A 24,253-nucleotide genomic window follows, 5' to 3' on the forward strand; every position below is an offset into this window, starting at 1 on the left:
ATGTTTTAAGTTGTTTAGAATTAAGTATGACTTAAATTTTAAATAAAAGTAGTCAGTTCAAGAGTTTTTCTATTCCTATCATTTCTCTACTTTCAAACACTTAAGCTGGAACACTACCTCAGATAGTATTTCACTTCAGTTTATAATGTAAACAAGGTAAGGTTCAGGATCATTTACACAACTGATGCGCACCATTTCCATCTTTCTGCAAAAGTTTATGGAACTAGACTATGCATGACAATGTTGTGTCCAACAAATAAATCATGGTAAGTTAATTACAGTGCAGTTAAGTAGCTTATACATGCACAAACCCATAAAGCAGTATGTGAATATGACCTCCATAAAATTTCTCTATTTTTCCTCAGGATAGTTTGGAACTTGCAGAGAATTCTGACTGTCCAAGTGTTAGCAGTATTCTACATTTGTGGAAAGATTCTGAGAATTCAGGAAGAGGTGGAGTTATGTTTTGTTAATATTTCATTTATAGGGACAATTTTATGCAGGGGAGTGAGATGAAAACCTGTAATGTCTGTTTTATGGAGGAGGAAATACTTAGCCTCTCATATCTGTACAATAAGGCTCCAAGGGGACAAAAATTACACAAGAATGTAACTGCACAATAATGATAATTAATAACCAACATTTTTGTCCAAGACTGACTTTTATTCTTTTTCTTCTCTCTACAATATCATTGTCAAGAAAAAGGAACCAGATAAGGAGGTTTATCTTCGAGGAAAGGGAGGAGAGCAGCTTACAATTGGAAACTAGGCAGGGAGGACTACCCTGTACAAGGAGCCACATCCTGACATTGAAACTGAGGTAAAAGTTCACACTAACTTCAGTGGGATCTTTGGTTTAAAAAGTGGTAAGACAACATGAACCATGTTAACTAATATGGCTGTAAAACTGCCAGAACCTGGTAACAGTACTGACTTAGCAATGTTATCCCTGTTCAGCATTCACTGGATGAGATCCTGGAAAAACAACCGAAGAAGAAACCTGTGGGAGGAATTAAATGGAAAACTCTACAGTGAAATCTGTCTAAAGGAACAAATAAAATACCCCCTGTTGAACTTCTATAAATCTTGGCAATGAATGTAACAGTTTAGCACAGAAGTACATATTTGTAAGAAGACAAAGTATCTGCTTAGGTCTTATGCCTATTTAACTTCTAGAGATCTCCATCTGGAAATCAAAGATCAGATTCTTGACTGCCTCAAGTCACAGACAGCACAGTGGGCAGACAAAGCCCACCAAGGGAGCCCACCACCGCAGACAGAAAGGGACAGAATATAGACCGAGTATATGCATGTGGCCTCGCGGGATATGCCATTGATTGTGTTGAAAACATTTATGTCAGAAAGAAATCCATTTTACATGTAGCATCTCCCCAGGCAAACAACGTCCAAAGCTATCAAAATGATTCACTGTCTGTCACCCTGATAGTCTCGCTCTGGCAAGAGGATGGTATGGCAGTGAGCAACAGGAGGCGTAGGAATAGCGCAAGGCAAAGTGAGATATAAGAACAGCCCATTCCTGTAGCGTCAGACCGGCAGGAAAATATAATGCATCCTTACAGGTAGCCTGATATGCACAGGATTTTCCTGATCTGCCAGGCCACCTTTGAGGTTGGAAGGTGGTAGCCTTCTACCCACTTCATGTAGAAGCAAACTGAAATAACATATGAAGTCTTTAGGGCTTGTCCCTGTCACACATCAGGCAAGCCCCTTGGATTTACATGCCTGAAGCAGCTTGAGAAACATCAAGTGCAAATCTCTCAAACATTACCATGTAGTCTGGGGAAAAAAGAGTCAGTAAGCTGGAAATGGGCTCGGGTACATCTGAAACTTAGAAAATCTATTACAATGAGTGAGGATGGCTATGAAAACAGATGAAACACGATGCACAGACAGGCACAAGAAGCTTGCACAAGTTCTTGAAAATTGAGAGTGGAAACTTGTGAATTCCTTTATAAAAGGTAAACCATAGGTGTTGGTAAGGGAAAAGATGCTGGTTGTAAAGCTAAATAAAGAAAAAAAGCAAGCATGCTATGAAGCACATGCTGTCAGATTTTCAAACAAAATGTTGCCAAAACTTAGAATAATCTTTAGTTGAGGGAATACAGGAAAAATGACAGGTTTAAGAAAAAAAGCTACAGAAGAATGTTAGCTTTTAAAAGAACTTGCATGACGTTGAAAATATATGTAGGAATTATTATTTTAATACTTAATATTTTTTTCAAGTATCAGGAGATAAAAGCTATTAAGTGTTATTAAAATTGAAATGGTAGAAGAAAAATGTGTTTGGAAGTAACAGAAAAGTAATCTAACAGTTGAGCCAGTTAAGCTGTTTTAAGTTTCATAAACTATCAATTTAAAGTGTGTTAGCTGGCATGTAGCTATCAGAAACCACTTATTACAAAAGGGTTAAAATCCTGTCATGTGAACCTGGAGGTACAAAAACATTTTTAAATGCCTGATACATCACAACAAGCATCTGCAGAGACATGGTGGCGACCTGGTTCATAAATTTAATAGCTTAGAGTAACTGCCTAGGAATGCACACTGAACAAAAGCAAAGGTTTTATTGTGACCCCTTAGTGAATTAAAATAAAACAAAACAAACAAAAAAAAAATCCCAGCTGAAGTGAGAGAATGAAGTTACTTGAAATTGTAATTTGTATTACTTCCTCTGGAAGCTTATGGACGATGGCAAAAGAGTAAAATATTAGACAACATTTTTTTGTATTCTGGAAGTTGCTTCAAAGCATAGGTGATAGTTTTTTAAGCAGAAAGCTAGACAGCTGCCTTACATACTCATAGGTAATGTTGCTGAAATAGGTTCTGAGCTGGCAGCCTTTCCTTCTCAACACAAATTAGAATACAATACAAATGCTAACAATAGCAAGGCAGATCTAATTAAGGCACAAAAATTATTTCATTACAGACTGGTTTCTGTGTTCTATACCCAAACTACTTACCTATTTTTTTCCTCACTATGAATTCCAGCAAACACATGACCTCAATTTATGTGGAATAAATGCTACTAGGCAGGAAGAAAGTATATGTAGTTTAGTGAGATGAGTCAATTGAAAACAGAGGCAAAGCCTAAATTAGGCATGCAGAAACACCTTGGTAGTGTTTTAAACCACTTGAATATGTGAGCTTTTATAATGATAAAACTTGCTACTTTAAAAAGACACAGCTATAATAGACATGATTCAGCTAAGTAATTTGAAAACAGTATGTTTACAAACAGAAAGGTATAGCAGTACTGAAACAAAATCAACACAAACCATTTTAAAAGATAATTGGTGGGCAATTCCCACTGCAGAGGTTTGACCTATTTCTTCAATGTACAGTTCTCACCAGGACAAAAAACATCTGTCATGCTGATGTACTACATAAACAATGATCCTTCTGTAAAACCCACAAGCAGACCAGCACAGAATCACACAAATCAATAGTCAGGTAAAAAGCAACCACAGATTTCCAAGTTCCTGACATAACATAATGTGTGATCATGGATCATTGCGGGATGGATGGTACTGCTGTGGCTGTACTCATTCAAGAACGTCCCAGCATCCCAGACAGGATGCATCAAGATGCAGTTCAATTAGATCTTAAATTCATCTACCTATCTGGAGGTGTTACCAGACAAGTTCTACTGTGCAGGTCACGATTGTCACTGTGATTCTTCTAGGCTATTTTGAGGATATTTTCCTCTTTGGTCTGTATCATATGGAGGGGAAACGCGTGCCCTCCTCTTGTGTAAGAATGGGCTATTACCCTCAGCAAGCAAAGGAGCTGAAATATAAAGTTTACCCACAGTCAAGGTGGCTTAAAGTGTTGGCTTCCCAGATATCTTCAAGATAGTTTACTTGTTGCTATTGTCCTGCTGACCTACCTCAAAGCTCAAACAGGAGAGTGAGAAAGAGAGAGATCTTAAAATATGGCTGATTGTTTCTTTTTCTTGTCCACAAGACTGTCCAACACCACCCACACAAAAATCCACAGAGCATGCAGACACACCTCACTTATAAAATTCTGCTAGAATGGGAAAAATGGCAGAGGAAAATCACAGATGGATGACTAATTTCTTGTACTACCATTCAGTGAGGGGAATTAGACTACCACTTATCTCAAATACCTCTATCATCAGCATTTCCAAATACAACCTGGTCTCATTCTCATCCTTACTGAAGTAAGTTGAGATGGCAAGCTGAAAGATTTGTACCCCCTGTTTGGCCTTTTATTGCTACTGCGGTAATCATACTGTTTTGCTTAGGAGTGGAAAGTTGAATAGGCCACAATTTGGCTTTCAAAAGTGCTGCCAACCCATTTACTTCTGTGGGAAAGGAGACAGCATTTAGCAGAAGTATTTCAGTCTGCCAGAAAACATGATCAGCTACATTTTCACGGTAATCTATTACTGACGTGAACAGAAAATAGGTTCCTTGCTGATCTCATTATGCTTTGGGTTTGGTCATTTCTGTAGCGCTCTCTGGCAAGTTGAAATCTGCTTTGCTTCAGAGATAACAGTTTCAAAGGGAAAATGGAAGAGTAATTTCACAGAAGTTCACACTTTATGAAACTAGTACTTTTAATAGACATGGCTTTATTTTCTAAGCAAAAAAAAAGTATTATTTAAAATCCTGGGGAGTACTTTGAAATGATTCTTTATATTGGTGTCTACTGCGTATGGGACTATTCTCAAATCATTCTTCTAACGAAGGACATATAAATCACATTTGTGCCAACTTAGCAGACACTGAATTTTTGAAAAATAAGTGTTCTGTGAGGCTAAGGCATCAATCTTCACTTGTACCTTCAGTATCGGTATTACTGCATAAAGAAGATAAACAGACTGAAACTGCTCAAACATCTATTTCACTAAAAGGGTAATCTTAATAGGATCTGCTTCCATACTTAAAAAGCATTTTTTAAAGAAGAGAATATTTGCAAGTTATACTGTGAGAGTTAAAGATCACCGTATCTCATGCAGAACAACTGAACAGTTCAGTATTTTCATGAAATTATTACACTTCCATTAAAAAATCTCAAATAGATTTTTCTTAGAGGGATATATATAAAGAAGATCTTTAGAATAAAAATACAATTTTCTGTCTATACTTTCTTTAGTTAACTAGACTTGCTCTCCTTTATTTTTATGTCATTACCTGAAAAGAAAGAGAGGATAATATTAGCTGAGATGCTTACTAACGAGGGATGTGTGTGTGTGGGTGCCCCTTCTTAAGTAATACAAGTTATTCAGATGACTTATTTTTTCCACTGTGAGACAAGAAAGGAACTGTGTGCAGAAGTCAAGAAAAGCAAAAACTGGCACACAATCTTTCAGGAAGAATCATCCAAAATACTGTTGCCCACTACAACAGCAAGGATGCTGGGATACCAAATGCCTCCTCTTTGGAGCTCCGTATAAATGCCAAATAATTACACTATGACTCAAGTAATGCATCAAATGAATTTATGAAATTCCTAGGCAATGCTGCCAAAAGTGAATTTTAACTTTACACACATAACTGCTGAAGGTCTGAGGGACAAGCTGCGTAATCTGTTGCTGATGTTTGTTTAGGGAGAGGAAAGCCAAAAGTGACGGCAGAGCCTGCCCAGGCCTGAACCTGCAGCTTCCTCCCACAGCCGCCTCCGCGCCGCACTTGTGCGCCAGCTTCATTCGGCTCGATATAACCAGACCTGGGAGCCAACATTTCAACTATCTGTTTAGTAAGCAAGTCTTGGGGACTTCTGTCTGTGACTGACTTAAGCCTCGGCTGCTGCGTAAACACTTGGTGCCATCTGGATGACTATTTTATAACTCCTGAAAGGGATAGGTTCACAGGAACGTACGGATGGATGCTTGTTTTCCTCAGGAACTAAAAGCAGCATATCGAGTGTCAAGAGGAATAGTTACCATATATTTTACAAGAGATGGCTGCACTACCTTCCCTCACCTGTCACTCTTCTGACACGGCATGCACAGGCTTAAGCTGGGGATACCAGAGCGGGCAAGTTGCAGAGCCAGCTGTGCCCCTGCAGAAAACAGTCCCCAGCTTCTGCCACTAAATTCCACATCTTGACAAAACCACAGAACAGAGCAGTATAATCCCTTTGGTTTATTCTCTGAAGGGTCCTCGGCTACAGTACAATTTATCAGGGAACTGAAACCTTTAAAGACTAAACTGCTCTCCATAAAGTTGGCATAATTAGGGAGAAAAGTTCAAAATATACTCCCAGCATGTATTATAAGACACTGGAAAAATACTAAAGAAAAGAGACATTTAGTATTTACAGAGCAATTCAGAAAGAACATACCAGAGAAATTAAAGACAGCAAAAAAAAAGGATAAGAATCAATCATGACTTTGGACTACTCCCACAAAACTACCACCATAACTGAGGAGACAAAACCAATACATATATCTTGAATTGTGCACTGTTAACTGACTCCATGGAACCACAGAAAAACTTCATCTCCTTCCCAAAAGTGCTTAATTATGCACATATATGTCAAAGTTAACAATCCAAGCCACTAAATGTATTTGTAAAAATAATGCATGAATCAAACAAATACACTTAGAACTAGCGAAATTACTAATTTCATTAGGATTTTACATAAAGCTTATAATTTTTTCATGTATTTTTTATAGCCTAGCATATTTTGCACTACAATGCTGTTTCTTTTCCTCCACCTCTAGTTCACATCAACCAAGAATGATGAAATTGTATTAACAAGACTTCCATACCTGCCTTAAAGAAATTTATAGAAACCCACAGGCTGCAATTCTAATCCCATCTCTTTTCACTGCAGAAACGTATAGTAAGGCACACAGAATTTTCCTTCTGAGTTCTCTGCTACTGCTGCAAGTGAGAAGTTTTAAGTGTGTACACACTCTAGGATTTCAGTTGAGATTTTCTGCTAACTGACATCAAGCAGAAATGTTCAAAGCTCTGCTTTCTTTCCCAGAGCAACACACTTTTTCTGAGCTATGAAATTTCCATTACAAATTCATAAAATCATTCTTGCATCTTAAAAAGCAGCAGTATTATTTCCCCGGTTTTGTGGTTTGGCATATGTGCATCCACCTGACAGCTTGTTACAGCTCTTGGGCATTTATGAATTCTGCCATACATACTGCCTCCAAGTATCCCTCATTCCTTACAGAGACTATAATGGCTACATCTGTCAGTTGAACACTTTTAAAAATACAGCTTTTTTTTCCAAGTACCAATAACTTCATTCTCTTCCATGATTTTTCATGGAGGGCAGAGCATGCTTGCTGAGCTTTTGAGCAGCACAGGATTTCCTACACATCAGGGATGACCAAACATTTAGACACAGGTTCACTGATGCCTTTTCGATTTTCACAGGTACCGATAGAACAGACAAATGAAAACCCAAGAGTTTCTACAACTGTTAGATTCTTCTGTAGATTAACTATGGACAACTCTCCACGGACTGAAGTACCACCAACCAGCTGCTTGGGAATGACTGCAGTGAAGCAGTCTCAGTCTTTTGCCACCTTCACACTCCCCATGCTGAGGACAGGACCATGGTGCAGGTCTTTGTGTGGGGAAAATGCTCTGGCCCCACATGATGCTGCTGATACTCTAGCTTATGGTGATACCAGCATATATGGTAGACCTTCTCCAACTTATTCCACTAATGTACGATTTCTATGGAAATACACAGGAATGGAAGAGCTGCATAGGGCAGCAGAGCTCTGTAATGCCATCATTTCCCACGTGTCTTGATATGCAATTGCACGAGAGCAGAAGGTCGATGACCCATGCTCAGCTGTCCAGTTTGAGCAAAAACAAGTTCCTTTCAATAATTCCTCCCTCCCCAAATGTATTTTGGACTTGGCTCTAACAGTGTTTCATTATTTTTACTCCTCTTCCCCCCTGTCCTCAGCATAATAATTCATTTTGCATTTTGATAAAAAGAAAGAAATCCTTTTCACATTAGAAAAAACTAAAAATGACTGTAAGTAGAAGATAAATTTATCATGTTATGCATAAGTCCCAAATGAATGGAACACTTTAAAACTTTTAATAGGGTTCATAACTGAAACACTGATGTCACGTTTTGGCGATAACAGCATGAATGATCCTGACATAGTAAGTTTTCATTCAGTGACAAATGAACCTTGATACTATCTGACCTACTACTTATTCACAGTGAGATATGTATCTTCCTTTCATGATTATATATCATAACAGTCACAGCCACACAGAAGTCACACAAATAAAACAACTCTGAAGACTGAATTTTCCCCGAGCCACCACCATTCATGTAATTCATCTTCTTTTAGCTCTTGCCAACAGAAACACATAACTATTGACAGTGGTGCTGAGAGAGAGCCTTCCTGCTGGGCCATATATTCCCACAGTGTCGTAACCTGTCTTCAGATTGCTAAACCAATTCACACTCACTCTTGTCTCTTCTCTCAGTTAGCAGTTATGCAAAAAAAAAAAGTTTCAGTACGCCAGTTAGTAACATCCTTCTGACGACTCATGTGTGCTTTACCAAAATTTAAATGTTTCCTTTTAGAAAGTGTAAAGATAACCATCAGTGGATGTACCAATGCAGAAACAGCTTGCTGTGCCCGAATCAACTGAAACATTTGCACAGCATTTTATAATCAAAGAAATGTAATTCTCTGACAGTCCTTTTTACGAAACTGAACCACTTAAGATACAGAAGGAGTAACTTCAGTCAATTTGAAAGCAGCTTCTGATTTTTGATATCACACTACTAGCCTCTGAGTATAACTCTCAGGAAAGCTGAGTGTCCACAGCTGTGACCAAAGACAATGCATGGATCCAAAACAGGCCTAACATATCCAGGTGGTGCTATCAAAATGGATGTAATAATTTTTTCATCATTTACACAAGAAATGCTCAAAAGGACCATTCTATGGTCCTATAGCACCCCAAAAATAGGCATTCTCAATTCTTTTTCCTGTGTCATATCTCCAGAAGTATCCTATTTCTATTTCCATGATCCCGTCAAGGCCTGTAAGAATCTATCTGAAGCAAGATCTACTCCAATCCATCTACTGCAGCAACGATCCTAGAATCAAGGCTGTTCATTAAAAATCTTTCACTGTTAACTCTTCCAACACACATTTTGACTGTATATTCAAGAGCTGAAGGACAGAATTGGCCCTGTTTACCTCTAGCGAGACATGAACCGTAGCAAACAGCCACTGATCTTGGGACACAGTACTAACTTATCTTCAGGAAACCAAGATACCATAAAACAGAAAATATGCATAAGTACCATAAAACATGGCAACTTAATCTTGAAACTGTAAAGTAGAATTTATTTTTACAGTATGGGTCTCTGGTTACAACCTTCAATGTTTGTCAGATCTAATGAAGATGCTTGCTGCTATGGTCTTGGGAATGAAGAGGGTGAAAAGACAACGTATAATCATTTACACTATGAATGATAGTTTTACAGTTTTTTTAGGATTACATGGCTAATATGAATAGTGTAGAAGTAGTTCATAGTACTGAGTCTGGGAGAAGAGCTATTTATGCTGTGGAACTACAGCCTGGGGATTTGGGAGTTTTTATCTTTGCTTTAATTTTTGCCATGCTCTCTTCCACCATTCTCAACTGTTTTTACCCAATTGGACTTTCCTTAATGGGACGCCTTCTCATTTCAGTTTGTAAGCAAAATCACTTGGTTTCAGACAGAATTTATTACTTTTATGAAGCAGCACTTGCCCTGGAGAGTTTTGGGGACATTTCTCTTCAGGCTTCATACATGCCTGGGGCACAGATCATTGCAAGGAAACTAAAAACCTCTTCCACCATCTCTATAGCACTATCTAGCCACAATACAACTAATATGCAGGTCAATTCTCCTTTCTGGTGCACAGGCACATACCAGATCCTCACAAAGTAACGGTTAGATCCATACTGAAGAAGTCTCCTTGACACTTAAAAGACAACTAATCGTCATGTCTGACCTCACATTTTATTTTCTTCAGCTAAATTACATGAAAGGGAATAAATGAATTAGTGACCAAATTTGCAACTTCCTGAGTCTGATACACAGACCTTTTCTATAAAGAAGGAAAGATACCTATCTGCTTTTTTCCCTCTAAGAATTGTAGAAACTTTAAAAAACCTGTATTATCAAAATATTGTTCTTCACTAGAATCTAGTACATTATTTTTTTCATCATTATAATGTTGCGTTTATTTTTCCTTTCCAGACTGTGTCTTTTATGCATATCAGGGCATTAAGTAAGATACAAAGACTGTATAGATGTGAATACCACGACACATAACTCTGCAAGTGTTTGAAAGGACAAACTCTAAACAGTTTGCTATTTGGTGTGAAAAGAATATTGCAACCTCCTTTTTTGGAAAAAGAATGCTTCATACTGAAGCATATGTTATTCTCAAATATTTGACATATCCAATCACTGACTTTTTAATGGACTATAATTAAGCAAATACTGAAATTAATTAAATTATTTTTATTATCAGTAGCAGCATTATCGTGTAATAAAAGAAACCAGAAGCAGATGACGTGTTTCATAAAAGACAATGGTCTAATGTCTTTGTGGTACCCAAAAATGGAGTGAGCACAGGCAGTGCGAGCGTGTGTGACATCAGCAGTGAATATCAAGCTGGACTGGCTAGCAAGTAGGTGAATATATACATTGTATATATGTACGTATTTATTATTCCCAGACCATTGTCATGATCAGTCAGAGAAAGTAACAGGATGAAGTTGTTGGTGCTGTTTGTGGGAGTGCTGAGTGTGTCCACTTCTGTTGACCTGTGTGGCCAGACATGTCTCTGTGTGTGTTTGTGTACCTACTGGGAATGCAGGCTCAGCCCTGCTACCAGTTGGACCTGAGGACAAGGAGCTGTGGCACCCTCACATCTATCTGGATATGTCCCCACATCCTTAACTTTCTGAAAATAGGGTCCTCTGTGTCAAATTTGAACTTACGCATGCTGTATATATAATACTCTGTTGTACACAGGGCATTGCACTCATAACTAAGTACTTAATAAAATAACCTGGCAATAGAATATTTACAATATCTTAAAAAAGCATTATTTAGATTTCCAAGCTTTTACTTAAAAATGTTTTTCACTAAAAATAACAAGGGAATTCTTTGACTTTAACCAGCTTATGATATCTATACATAGAACAAATTAAAAAAGAATATTTTTGCTAGCATTTTGTGGGAAATGAGATGTTCTAAATATGCTTATTTTCTCTATATTTATAAAATTCCATTTTCCCTGCTTCACAATTCCTACAGGAAATGCAGAGGCACTGCACAGTGAGGGACCTGCTCTTAAATTTAACAATAAAAGTATTTATATTGCAAGTAAGCTAAAACCTGCAACATTTCTCAGTGATTTTCTTTCATCTGTTTTTGTTTCACATGTACTTACACTCAAGGCAGTTGGTCCTGGAGGTCCTGCATCTCCCTAATTAAAACAGGAGAGTAAGTAAACCAGCAATCTCTTTAGTTCTATGTATTAAACCCCTATGCCTTTTAGAGGATATATACCACGGCAGAAGTAAATCCAGTATAAGCATCACACATGCTCTGATTACAAAAACATATGAGCAGAAAAATACTCTTTTTCAGTAATGGCATAGATGTAGACAGTTCACTACAGGTTAAATGGAAATAAAAAATGACAGGCTTCTGCATAAATGAATCACAGCTTAAAAAAACCCAATCCTTCAAAACACATTTGCATATTTTAAATTACAAGATGCAGCTTATATGCACAATGCAGCCACTGAAGTCAATGTGACAAGTTCACATACGTAAAGACATCTGCCTGTGTCAACGTTCACAGAATTAGGTCACTGAGATATGAATTGCCTTATGAGACCTTCAGGTTCAGTCCCATAGGAGCAAATCAGATCACCAGAGCAATTCAGAACACTGAATTTAGGCTCCTGTTCTGAATTCCTTTCAAAATTTGTTGTAAGAAAGAGTAATTATCTTTCGTATTTACAGTAAGCCTGTATTCATATTCTTCAACGCTCAAGCTGGCGTTGAACACACAAATGGCAGCAGTGGGTGTTTGTCACATATAGTTAAGGCAGTATGTTCAATATTGAAGAAATATTATGCACACTCACACATACAACTTTATAGATAAAGAAGTACCTTTTCTCCTTTAGCACCAGGCACACCAGGACTACCAGGGTCACCTTTTAGTCCCTGGGCAAAAAAGAAAAATGCATTATTTGTCGTCAATTGTGGAAAGAGCTGGACAAAATCCTGTAGTATTGTGGTTAGCATATATTAATGAACTAAGCCTTAAAATACTATCCCATTACTAGTACTACTACCTCATAATTCTTTATTTTCATTATTTTCTGAACAGAGAAACATCTATCAAATACTGCATGTGTCTTTAACATGTAATTAAACATAGAAAGCTGAACTATCTAGTTGATTGTGCCCTGTTAGGGCAAGTAGCACATAAAAATACAAAGTTCCTTTGCAGTCCCAGTAGGTCTGTGTCTTGCATGGCTAACAAAGATAGAATACTAGAGAAAGTACTAGTGCATTCAGTTAACTTCTGCTAAAATCTGGAAAGCGGCAGAGGTGGACAGAGAGCTGCAGATTCTGTTTCATGTAACAATGCGGAGCTGGTGAGCTACAGCAGGGTACAGCTCAGAGCTGCTGCGCCTTCTCCAACACTCCAATCCTCACCAGTGTTTGAAAAGGTAATTAAAGAAATAACTGGTTCCTCAATAACTCCCTCCTTAGTTCTGCCTACAGCTGGAGAAGCAGACAACACTGCCTAGTCTTACACATTACATACGCAGCATTTCACAACTGCAGAATCATACAATGGTTTGGGTTGGAAGGGACCTTTAAAGGTCTTCTAGTCCAATCCCTGTGCAACAAGCAGGGACATCTTCAACTAGATCAGGTTGTGCAGAGCCCCATCCAACCCGACCCTGAACATTTCCAGGGATGGGGCATCCAGAACCATTCTGGGCAACCCGTTCCAGTGTTTCACCATCTTCATTGTAAAAAATTTCCTCTTTACATCTAGTCTGATTTTTCCCTCTACAATATCTACAATACAGCTCTTCCACTAACATATCTCACCAGAAGCAGCCCAAAAAAGCATAATCTTTAGCACCCAGCCCAATCTTTGTTGTCTTCTCCTTGCTACAAAATAAATGGAAAATCAAGAGGTTCTGAAATATGCCCAGCAAATTCAAGTCATTCTGCAGTAGGGAATGAACTCAATTCTGATGTTGGACCAACCTACCAGGAACTCCTTTTTGTTCAAGCCCAAAGACACGTTCTTGTGCCTTCCCTCTGATCACTGCTTTAGGGCATGTGACAGGAAAGCACATACACTCCAAGTCAGAGACAGCTCTACAGGTTCAAAATTTTTACTTAGAAACCGAATGGCTATAATGTAGGCAATACAGGACCAAATTATAATGAGATGCTCCACAACTAGGCTACCATCATTACTATTGTGGAAGTTAAATAGGTCAAGGACAGAAAAGATTCATCTACATCTGAATTAGGGTTTACTAACTTAAGTTCTTCCCAGCCCCCTTTTTGCCCTTGCAAACTCTCTTCCTCAGTTTGCAGTAATTGTAAAGATAGAGACAACTGGCATGAAAATGATAAGTAACATCTGTGCCTTGGTGGGTACAGAAACATGAAATCAGTGAGTGTTCTAAATACTACATATTTGTGCAACTTCACTTCCTGCTAAAATTATATTAATTCACCATCTGGAAGGAACATCATTTAGAACTATATGAGCATTTAAGTACCCACTTTGGATTAAATTTGTGGTTGTTGTAAATACCCCTGATTTAGCTTTGATTTTTCCTTTATTAAGCTTGCCAAATATGCAATAGTTAAATCAGAAGTAGTTTTGCTGTTTGGATTTTAAAAATGTAATAGGCAGATGGATTCAAAAACCAGGCCAAAAATTCCTTTCTCTTTACAATCTGCATATTTATGACAGTTTTAATATTGTCTCCACTTACTACATTTTACTTTCCACCTCCTCCTTTACACAGTCTGAAACACAACGACTCCATATTCTAAAATGCCATTTTAGGGAATTTTCAGGTATGCAAACTGTATGGATTTGGATCAAAATAAAAATGAAAAAAAAATATTAGCAAATCAGCAGTGGAGCAATAGCTTTGAAGTTAAGAATTAGCTGCGAGGCTGTATACTTAGAGAAGAGAAAGATAAGGGTAAAAAACCCATAAATCTGCAGCTCACAGACAGCAATATATCTGTGTGTCTCTACTGAAAAGACAATTGCAGATGAAAGATACTGAACCTAAGTCATGCACTGTCAAACTATGAACCTCATTTTTCCCTAATTGGTTTGTTTAAAACTTTTAGTAGTGTTCTTCCAGTGCACCTCAGTGAGGCATGCAGTTTGACAGCTGCTGCAGAGATTATAACCACAGAAGTTGACCTCACATAAAAAGGACAAGGGGAAATGACATATTTGATAACAAGCCTTGGAGTGTTTGAAGCAGGATTTCTGAGTACCAAGGAAGGTTTTTTTATCTATTTATTATAAAATACTTGAATTAGCTTTCCTTTGCAGTTTAAAACCCCAAGAAAGAAAAGCAGTATCAGTAAAAATAAGATCTGCTTAAAAGGTTATCCCATCACAAGTATTACTTGTTCTTCTACACATTATGTATCTATAAAAATATTATGATCTTAGTAAGTCCTAGACATACTGAATGCTTGCAAAACCACATCTGGTACTGTACCATGTCTGTTCTTCCCTACAGCCACGCTTGTAAAGATGCTGAGAGGTGTATCTGTTGCTGTCTCTGAAATGGCATAAGTAAGAATTCCTGTGCTAAGTCGGATCTGTAGCCCCTTTTATTGCAGTACAATACAGCCTCCTGTCTCTGGCAGAGTCCAGGACAGGATGCTTCAGTAAAATAGATGTGGTTATCTAAACAGATATAATTTGGATTATTTTAGATTAAGCGTTAAATTAGAAAAGCTTCTTTCCTGCAATATTTTAGGAGAACGCGGTCAATTTTGAAAACAATGAACTAATTTCTATTGATCCAAGGAGTCTGTTATCAGATATGCCAGAAATTCAAGAACTGAGTAAAAATTTCAGCAGCTCTTATAACAGAGACTAAATGAATTATTGAATTCTACCCTGATCTAATTCTAACTTTTTGGGAACAATACAATAATACACATTTGTGAGTTCATGAACACTCTTCAGCTGGTACTTTTTCTCCTCAGTAAGGACTACAGCTTGGTCTTTCTACAGATCAGAATAAACTTACATCATGGTTCCTCTATGGACACCAAAGTGGAAAGCATTTGGATATGCATGTATAAGGCCAACTCAAGGCTAACAGACAACAACATCAGAAATGGCTGAAATGAGAAAAGTTAGAGATATCTACATCTGTATCTATATATAGAATATATATAGAATATATAGAATATATATAGAATATAGAACTGTGTTACAGTTGCTAACCAACAGAGAAATTACTGGAACAAGTATAACAAATATCAATAAGGGTGTAAAGTCAGCAAAATCGGGGCCAACGGGACAGATTAAACTAGAGGCAGGCTTTTTGTTTGGAATGGGATGACAATGGTATTTCTTCTGGTGGAAGAAATTTAAAGGACAAGTTACCATATTGGTTGACAGTATTTTTGACAAATATGTAACCAGACTTTTCCATGATATTAGCTTACTAGAGTTTTATTCAGCCTACAAAACCAATGGGTTTAGGAGAAGAAAACAATGAAAACCCAGCAACTGTGCTTTAACGCTCTAAAAATGACCATGTTTTCACAGATTCTTCAAATTATGGGATTTTTTTAATGGGTGTCCCAACAGTACTGGCATAAAAGGCAATGGTTTTCCTATTTGAATTTTCCTTTTAAACCAGTAACAATCTCATACAATGCTCGTTCACTCTCTGAGAAAATTTTCAGTGTACGATACGGTTTTCTTAGGCCTTAGTGAACCTGCTACGAGTATGTTAAGTCACAATTCATCAAGTAAAACATTAGGGCATAAAGAGCATGTTTTACTTGGAGGAAACACTTAACATAACAATTTTGCTAATGTTCCTGAACTCTAGAAAGAGTTTTCTTATTGATAATTTCATGCAAAGCTAACAAATTCAGTTATTTTGGTACTTTTTTTTCCAGACTTCTCTTATCCAACTCATGTCTGTTGTTATGGTAAACATTTTGTCTCAGGGTGAAAGGTTAGTGGACTTCTCAGATATTTCCCAGCTGTGGCTAATTAACTGATGGCAGCTGAGAAAAGGCTGTGGACCCAGTCTTCTAACACTTCTGGTGAGGTTTGCATGGAGGCTGGTATCTCTGAGGCTGTAAGAGTGGCAAAATCTTTTGAGGAGAACAGGTTTTTCACTCTAAAAGATATCTGTTTGGAAAAACATCATTCATTATGTACAATTCCCTCACCTGCATTAACCTGGTTAGATCTCACAACAGGTTAAAATCTGCTAGAATAACATATCAAATATAATGGAAATACAGTAAACAATCTAGCAATAACCAACAATATGCAACCAGATTATTATAGATCAAATCAACAGTCTCTACCAAGCAATAAAACTTGGAAATACTCTAACAAGTAGGAGAACAGAACTATACTTTCTCCACAGAGGAGCCTTAAAACCTAAATTAAAACAACAGCTTCAGAGTCAGCTGTACAACACCAAGCTGTATATGTTGGGATAACTTTTCTAATTTAGCAAAGTATTTTCAAAGCTCAAACAATACACTATTTTTCAGTACTCTCATGTAGTTTTAAACATTGTCATTGCTCTTTTCTCATTAATGTCATTCAAAAACTTCAAATTGCTACATTACTAGAATTTTCTGGATCCTGGAGCAATGCCTACTCTCTCCTTATACTTTTATTCCTAACAGAATCCTCAAACTCTAGATATCATTTAATACCATTACCAACTTCATCCTTTCAAGCTGTAGGATTTCTTCCCTTCCTATCCAAATATTTCCTTACATTGCTGACACTAAGAGAGTTGAAGATTAGAGACACAGGCCATGAGGGTGTGAAGGCAAACAACTGTTACTGTCATATCAAGACATCTTTAAAAATGTTCATACTTCTGTTCACCTTTTTCCCACAACCATAAAAATAAAAAGGTCTGATATGTTTTCCATCTTCCCATTGAAAACCTGGGATTTTTTTTTCATTGCTAACTGAACTGCAGAGATCCACTCTTTGACATCAGGTATGTAAACAACAATTGATGTACAGAAGTTTTTAAGTCACTTAGGGTATCATTTTTCCCAGCAGCAGAAAAAGATAATTATTGAATCGCTTGGTTTAATGCTGTAGAGATTATATTTATTAGAATTTCAGATTTTTTAACAGTTTTTTAATTTTTTTTATTTTTTTTTTACAATTTGCAAGAAAGACACTGTTCTGCCTCTAGCCACGCATGACACATGTTGATAGATATGAATCATAATTTTCTGTTTTCACTTACTTTTGCTGTAAGATTTCATTTGTGTCAGCAAAACATTAATTGGTAGTGTCCCACGGTATTCATTTCCTACCTGCACCACTGATCAGGAAAATGACATGACTCCAAGAAGAGTCTAAAATTTTCAATGTTAAAGATTTTCTTTCCATTTCAACTGACAAGCATATGAATGTACTATAGATCTTGCTCCACAGATAGTGTCATGGATGTTAGTACTGCAAATTTTTCCTTAATCCTTTTGGGATATAAGCATGATGGAGAAGAAACTATATTTATCAGGATTTCTTTCAGACAGCGTGTCTACGAAGCTACACTTGTTACAGTGACACAAACAATAGCATTATTAATGTCAAGTGGCTAAAAAAGTCTCAAGGGATAAAACACAGGTATTACTTAACCAAACTGGCTGTTCATATTATACAAGCAAATACCTGTTTACATATGTGATGTGAACACATACCATGGAAGAACAAATTAGTAATATATTAAGTTATTTATAACTACTCCTTAAGAAGCTAAAAACAATGGCAACCACATTACTGGTATTTATAGTAAGTATTCATGCTGTCAGATGGATTTTGAATAATGTCCCACACTGGGACACGGCATTGTAGATCTTGGCTCAGATTCCTGGAGTGACAAACTGGGAGATGTGCAGAGCACTTAAATATATTCACACTTCCTGCATCCAAACCCGGTTCTCAATGAGATTAACTGACCCATTTAGCACAACCAGCGAGGATTGAGGGAATTAAACTTTTCAGGTATCCCTTCATTGTTACAGAAAGCCTAGCCTTCAAATCAGGTCTGGCTTCCCACTGTCATTCATGCAACTTCATTCTAGCAAGAACTTTTTGTACAGCTATGAAAACACAAGTAGTAACAGCAAGCAAAACTGTACTGTGATACTTTGTTTCCTTATTTTGACTAAAATAAATTAAAATATGCTTCTACCATTTGTGCAAGGTAAAATGTTCAGTCACCCTTTGCAAGTTCTTCACTTGTGGGTATGGAAGCCCTCACTCCCCCAGGCAGAGACAACAGCTGCCAGCAGCCCATCCTGCTGGCTTTAAGTGTTTTCAGACTTTCTTTATGCAGCACTGCAGATTACACCCATGTAAGCATATTAACCTGATTGTTTCAGAAATATCAGATGTTACATCTCTGTACATGGAATGAGTCTGAGAGACACTGATAGTGACCAAGAGTCAGCGATACACAGTCTTTTAAATTTAAGCGTAATGACTGGCATGTACTGTACAGTGTACATGTACAGTATTAATCGAATCCAAAGCATTTTATGTAAATATTGTTAAAAAGGAAATATGTGTGGATTCAAACAACATAATGTTATGTAGCCTTGTACAATTTTACTTCCAAAATGTCTTAATGGCAGTTCCCATGATGATAATCTACCGTTTCTTGACACATTACAACAGTTCAGTAAATATTTCAAAGTAGGTTTGAGATTTTACACTTTCACAGTGCCACTATGTCAAATATGTTCTAGATACTTCGTAATACCTTACTCTTCCTAAGTAATACCTTACTCTTCCTAAAAGGTTTATGGAACAAGATCCTATGTAGTAAAGGAGATCATGTAAGACCAACAGAGAAATGTCCCCAGAGCTATGGAAAGAAACGGAGATGTGTTTTTTCCATGCTGTCAGAATGTATGCTATGCATGACTGAAGTACATGGATCACCTTCACAGACAAGCAGGCTACAAGAACATACCTCTTTGAATACCTAAACATAGATCCAGCTCAGTACATAGTATATATTTTCACATGGAGGACCTTCACTATTAGTCAAAAATAGCTCATTTACCTAGCATTAAATTATAGTAACCTAAAATACCAAAAGTATTTTTATGGTTACAGTGTGCATAGTAATCCAAAGGACAAAAGAAGTGTTGTAATTACATAGTTATAACAACCTGCTGGAAAAGAGGGCATTTCTGGAGGCAGGGTAAAGCTAGGCCTGGACCCTTGACTTCTGAAAAGCAAAATACACAGGCTGCTAGCCACTCCTGGGTGAGAGCCATGGGTCACCCGCTGTGCCATGAGGTTCATGTAACAGAGAATTTGAGTTAAAATTTCACTTTTTTTCTCTGCCAGATTTCACTGCCTACGTAGTTAATTGACCTGGTCCGTATTTGAGGGATGTATGAATCTGTGCCTTAAAAACTACTGGATCAACCTGATCATTGGGTTCACATTCAAGCTTGAACCTGAGCTAACACTATAGACATGCAAAGTAATAAACCTCACTTTTGCCTAATTTATTTTCAAATTTAAATTTATTTTTTATATATTAAACCAAGATGAGAAGGAAGAAAATCAGAGGTTCTTTCAATGCAATACTAAAATGACCAACCAGCATGATGTGAAAAGCAAGATTTAAAAACAAATAAATAAATAAAATTGAGGCAGAGGTTTTCTTTATCCCCATCTTCACCTCCTGTCTCCTCCTTGACCTAGCTGGAGGTCAACCTGGGTTTAGTTTTTAGTGCAGGATGCTGTTGGGTCTCCAGCTGCAAAGCATCACAGTTGAAGGCAGAGAGCATCTCACAGAGGGATCTGAACCTGACTGTCCAAATTCTGTGGGGAATGACTGGCATTTGGACTGGAATCCAGATACAGGATTCAGAAAAACTATTCAGCAAAGCTTTTCTAAGCAACTTTCCCAAAAGTTTGTAGCTTGACTGTTTCACTATCATTCAGTTTACCTCTCTTCCATGAATGCCTTCTGGTCCTGGTTCTCCTTTATCTCCTTTTTCACCCTACAAGAATTAATATTTATGTTATTATATATACAAGACAAATACTAACCCATGACATTTTTTAATATTGTAAGAAAAATATTGTAAGATTAGGGTCTGTTCTACATGAAGTGCTACATATACATTGCTGGCTGCACAAGCAAAACTATTTATTACATTCCAACAGAAACTCTTTCCAAATAAATGCCTCTGAAAAATGCCTAGCACTCTGCGAGCTACAGTTGTCTGTACTTCACAGTGTCACTGAACATCCATAAAGACTCACCACAGGAAAATATTCTTGGTTCTCACAGTGCTCCGAGAACATGGTGGTGAAACAGAAATTTACACTGGGGAATATTTTCATTTTGAAAGTCTTTGACATTAAATTAATTTCTTACATTCTGAGACTTTTTTAATAAACAATTCTTGTTTTAAATATCTGATAACAAAACTGTCCTCAATATTATCATTTGTCTTTGACTCATACTGGTATATGGTTCACTGATTGCATATGAAAAATGGAAACAATTTTTGTTCTGAAAATTTTCTCACAAGTATGAACAACATTATGAATCAAAAGAAAAAAATATTGGGAAGGAAATAGTCTATGCAGGCTGGTTCATGAAACACTAACTACAAAAAACAAACACAGTATTTTTTGTAGGATACATGAAAGGATTCAGTTCTGTATTATCTCTAACTACCATGCTATTCTAGTTAACACGTATTTCAAAGTGAACAAAACACACCTGCTTAAGAAGCATAATTTAAGAGAGAATGTACTCCAGAACCAACAAGTCTGAACAGGTCTATAAATGCATCTCTGTCTCTAGACTGAACTTTGTGAAATCATAAAAGTAACATAATTCTGGGAAAAGAACAAGGACTGACTTTACTAGAGTCCAAGACCTTTGTATCAAGCAAAGAAAGCAAACAGCCCTGCAGTGAATTTCCGTTATCTCCAGGGGACAACATTTGTCTGAGCAGAACCTATTCATTATGTCAGCATCATCTTCATAATTCTGTTAGGTAAATGGTACTGAACTGAGATCATTCAGCTAACTCCATTTGTACCACAGCCCTGATTCAGAGCTGTTCCTCCAGTGGCATTGACAGAGGGCATCTAATCTAATAATTGGTTTCGCAAAATGAGGTTGTATGAGCTTTCTCAAACAACTGAAGCCTACTAACAAATTAGCAACAGCAAACTGTGAATTTAATAATCCCATGCACAAGATGGTTTCGCTAGTTCATTGTTTCCATTTTAATACATCTTGTTGATAACAAACCTAATGTTACGCAGTAGCCTGAATCATACTGTTAAGGTTTTTCCTCAAGTGTTGCCTTTCCTGCTTGTCAAAAAAACCCCAAACAAACAAACAACAACCCAAAACCTTTAAACCACATAAATCTATGTATTTATTGCAAAGGTTTAAATGACACCAAACAGTTACAGGAATTTAGAGCTGGTTATTTTCATATGTTTAAACTATAAAATCTTTTTTGTTCGAGGGATTAAAGCATTGGTTGAGAAAGAAATATTCTTCCACTGTTTAAATTGTTTTAAAAAAATAGCTCACTTAAACTTTTAGAAGAAACTGCAAAAAATGCATTTTACTTTTCATCACTGTGACACACTGGACATTTAATACTGCTTTCAGAATCTTTCAACTAGTATCAGTTACACTGCTACAATCTTGCATCAGCTACAAAGGTATAGTCATATATTAGACACATCCTTATCCAAATATATTTCAAGAAGATTCCAATGTATGGAGCTGTTTTTTGTTCTATGACTTGTTTACCAGCTCCCATACTTCAAGAGAAAATGATACAAATATGTACAGATTTGCTTCAGAAGTAGTAGCAGTACTATCCTGTAAATTCCTTGATGTGTAAGTGGAAAGCTAAGGTAAAAGCATCTTGCCATAATTTGTTATGCAACATCTATGTTTACATAAAAACCTAAACTGAGAGCCTAAGCCAAAAGATGACCCTCCCCTCACCCTCACTTATCATTTGCCTAGATGAGCAGCATGTGTTGGAGACTATGCCTTTTTCTCCTACAGCAGGCAGACAGTAACTTTAAAATGCTGGCGGGCAGTTCTAGACATACACAAGTGTTGCCGGTGAATGTGGGAAAGAAAGAAAAACTCCCTTGCATATGATTGACGAGATATTTGGGTCTAAGATGTTTGTCAGTTTCTTAGACAAAATGATAAAAAGCACCCCCCGTTAATGAGCCTCAGACCTCTGCAGTCCCAAGAGCCATGGGCTTTCTGCCAGGTATGCGATTTTACTATGAACATATTCTGATTTTTAATGGAGTAAATGATTTGTCCTCGCCAAGCCTGTTGTATGGAATGTCCGTGTCCTCTGTGAAGCCAGAATTCAAACCAGAGGTCCAATTTTTACAATTTATTCTCATGAGAACCGAGCCAAGTCACGCTCGTTTCTGCCTTTATGGAGCACACTATACTGCATAATTAACAGCTTCAAATCTAGCCAATTTGCAGAATCGCTGAAGCCACTCTGCAGTGTGGAGGAGGCTATTAATAATCAACATCATGGCTTACCTCATAGATTAACAAAAAGGAGATAAAAATGTGTTAATGCCATTTTAGATCTCATGTTTCTGTCTGCTTATACTATATTCAGATGAGACAATTAAAACCCATTTATTGCAAAAAGAGGATGACAAAACTCTGGCAGTGCCATGCCTTGTTTATTACTTAACTAAAACTAATCCAATATAATATTAAATTATTTTTATTTCTTTGGGTTCATTCTACTTTCAGTTAACCCAATGGAACAAGCTGATGGGATTGCTCCAGTATAACCGCTGGGAGGGATTCAGTCTGCTGTGTGTAATAGCAAAATCACTGAATTTAGTGATAATATTCTTTAATTACAGCCAGGGATTCATGCACAGCCCCTGCAAGTACCAGCCTTCAACTCAGTTGCCCACTTTAAGACTGCCTCATTTTCCTTGCATACTACTTCCTCCTTACTATAAAGGCAAAGTAATGTATTTGGAAATAAAATACATTCATACCTAAAAAGGTAAAGGATTTCTTGCAGTGCTGCCCTGTTAATGATACTAATCAGGAATTCCTGATATCCCTTGTTCCAAGCATTTTAAAGTACCATTGTTAACAACAGCTGAAATACACTCCAGAGTACGTAAGCTATACAGTATCACTAACTCAGTGCAGATACCTCTTAATTTTTAACCTCTAAAGCTCCGTGATTTTGCCCCACATATCATTAAGATAGTTATGTGTGTGTGGTTTTTTTTTTTTTTATATTGTTCTGTGTTTTCCTACGGTTCTGTCTGAGCAGAATGCTCTATGTGAATTTTCTTTTTTTTTAACCATTTCTCCATAGTGTGTTCTAAACAGAAGCTAGCTCATAGTAATACTTACTGATTTTTCCTAAATAAGTTCTGAATTTGAAATATCAGCATCTTTAGTTCAAAAAAACCCAAACCTGTGGCTCTTCCTGTTTTTGCTGATAGATGTCTAGAGAGCTGGGGTTATGTAGGACTCCATCCCAATAACATTCTTGCTGACTGACTTGTAACCCTTCTGCAGAATGTGGGATAATATACTTCAGGAAAGTGGCAATACTCAGGGTGAAGCACCTCAGGACTACCAAGACACTATAACATTTAAAAGGAGGGGAAGTCAAGGCAGACTAATGATTTTGTCCCAGTTCAGGCTGGAAGGAAGAGTGACACAAAAAGCTTATTTCTAAACAGGCTTAACCTTTTATCACACAAGACTACTACCTAAGCAGAGTCAGAAAGACAACGTAAAACATTGCAGAAATACACTTCTATTTCTAGTAAACTAAAATCAACAGCGATGACCTGGAAGGATGTCACTGTGAAGTCCGGGTCTTCCAAACCATTCTATTTAGGACAC

At 37.1% G+C, this 24,253-nt stretch overlaps 1 protein-coding gene across 3 annotated transcripts in view; it reads right to left on the bottom strand.

The window, feature by feature from the left end:
• COL19A1 (collagen type XIX alpha 1 chain) overlaps positions 1–24,253 on the bottom strand; it is a 204,881-nt gene that overhangs the window by 91,900 nt on the left and 88,728 nt on the right. For all 3 annotated transcript variants that reach the window (XM_040598686.1, XM_040598687.1, XM_040598688.1), the window contains 3 exons: positions 20,292–20,345; positions 12,186–12,239; positions 11,452–11,487 (listed from right to left, as the gene is read on the bottom strand). In XM_040598686.1, coding sequence (XP_040454620.1) covers positions 11,452–11,487; positions 12,186–12,239; positions 20,292–20,345 — 144 coding nt within the window. The remainder of the gene's footprint in view (positions 1–11,451; positions 11,488–12,185; positions 12,240–20,291; positions 20,346–24,253) is intronic.

The sequence above is a fragment of the Falco naumanni genome, chromosome 6 (assembly GCF_017639655.2).
Source record: "Falco naumanni isolate bFalNau1 chromosome 6, bFalNau1.pat, whole genome shotgun sequence".
Lineage (NCBI taxonomy): Eukaryota > Metazoa > Chordata > Aves > Falconiformes > Falconidae > Falco > Falco naumanni.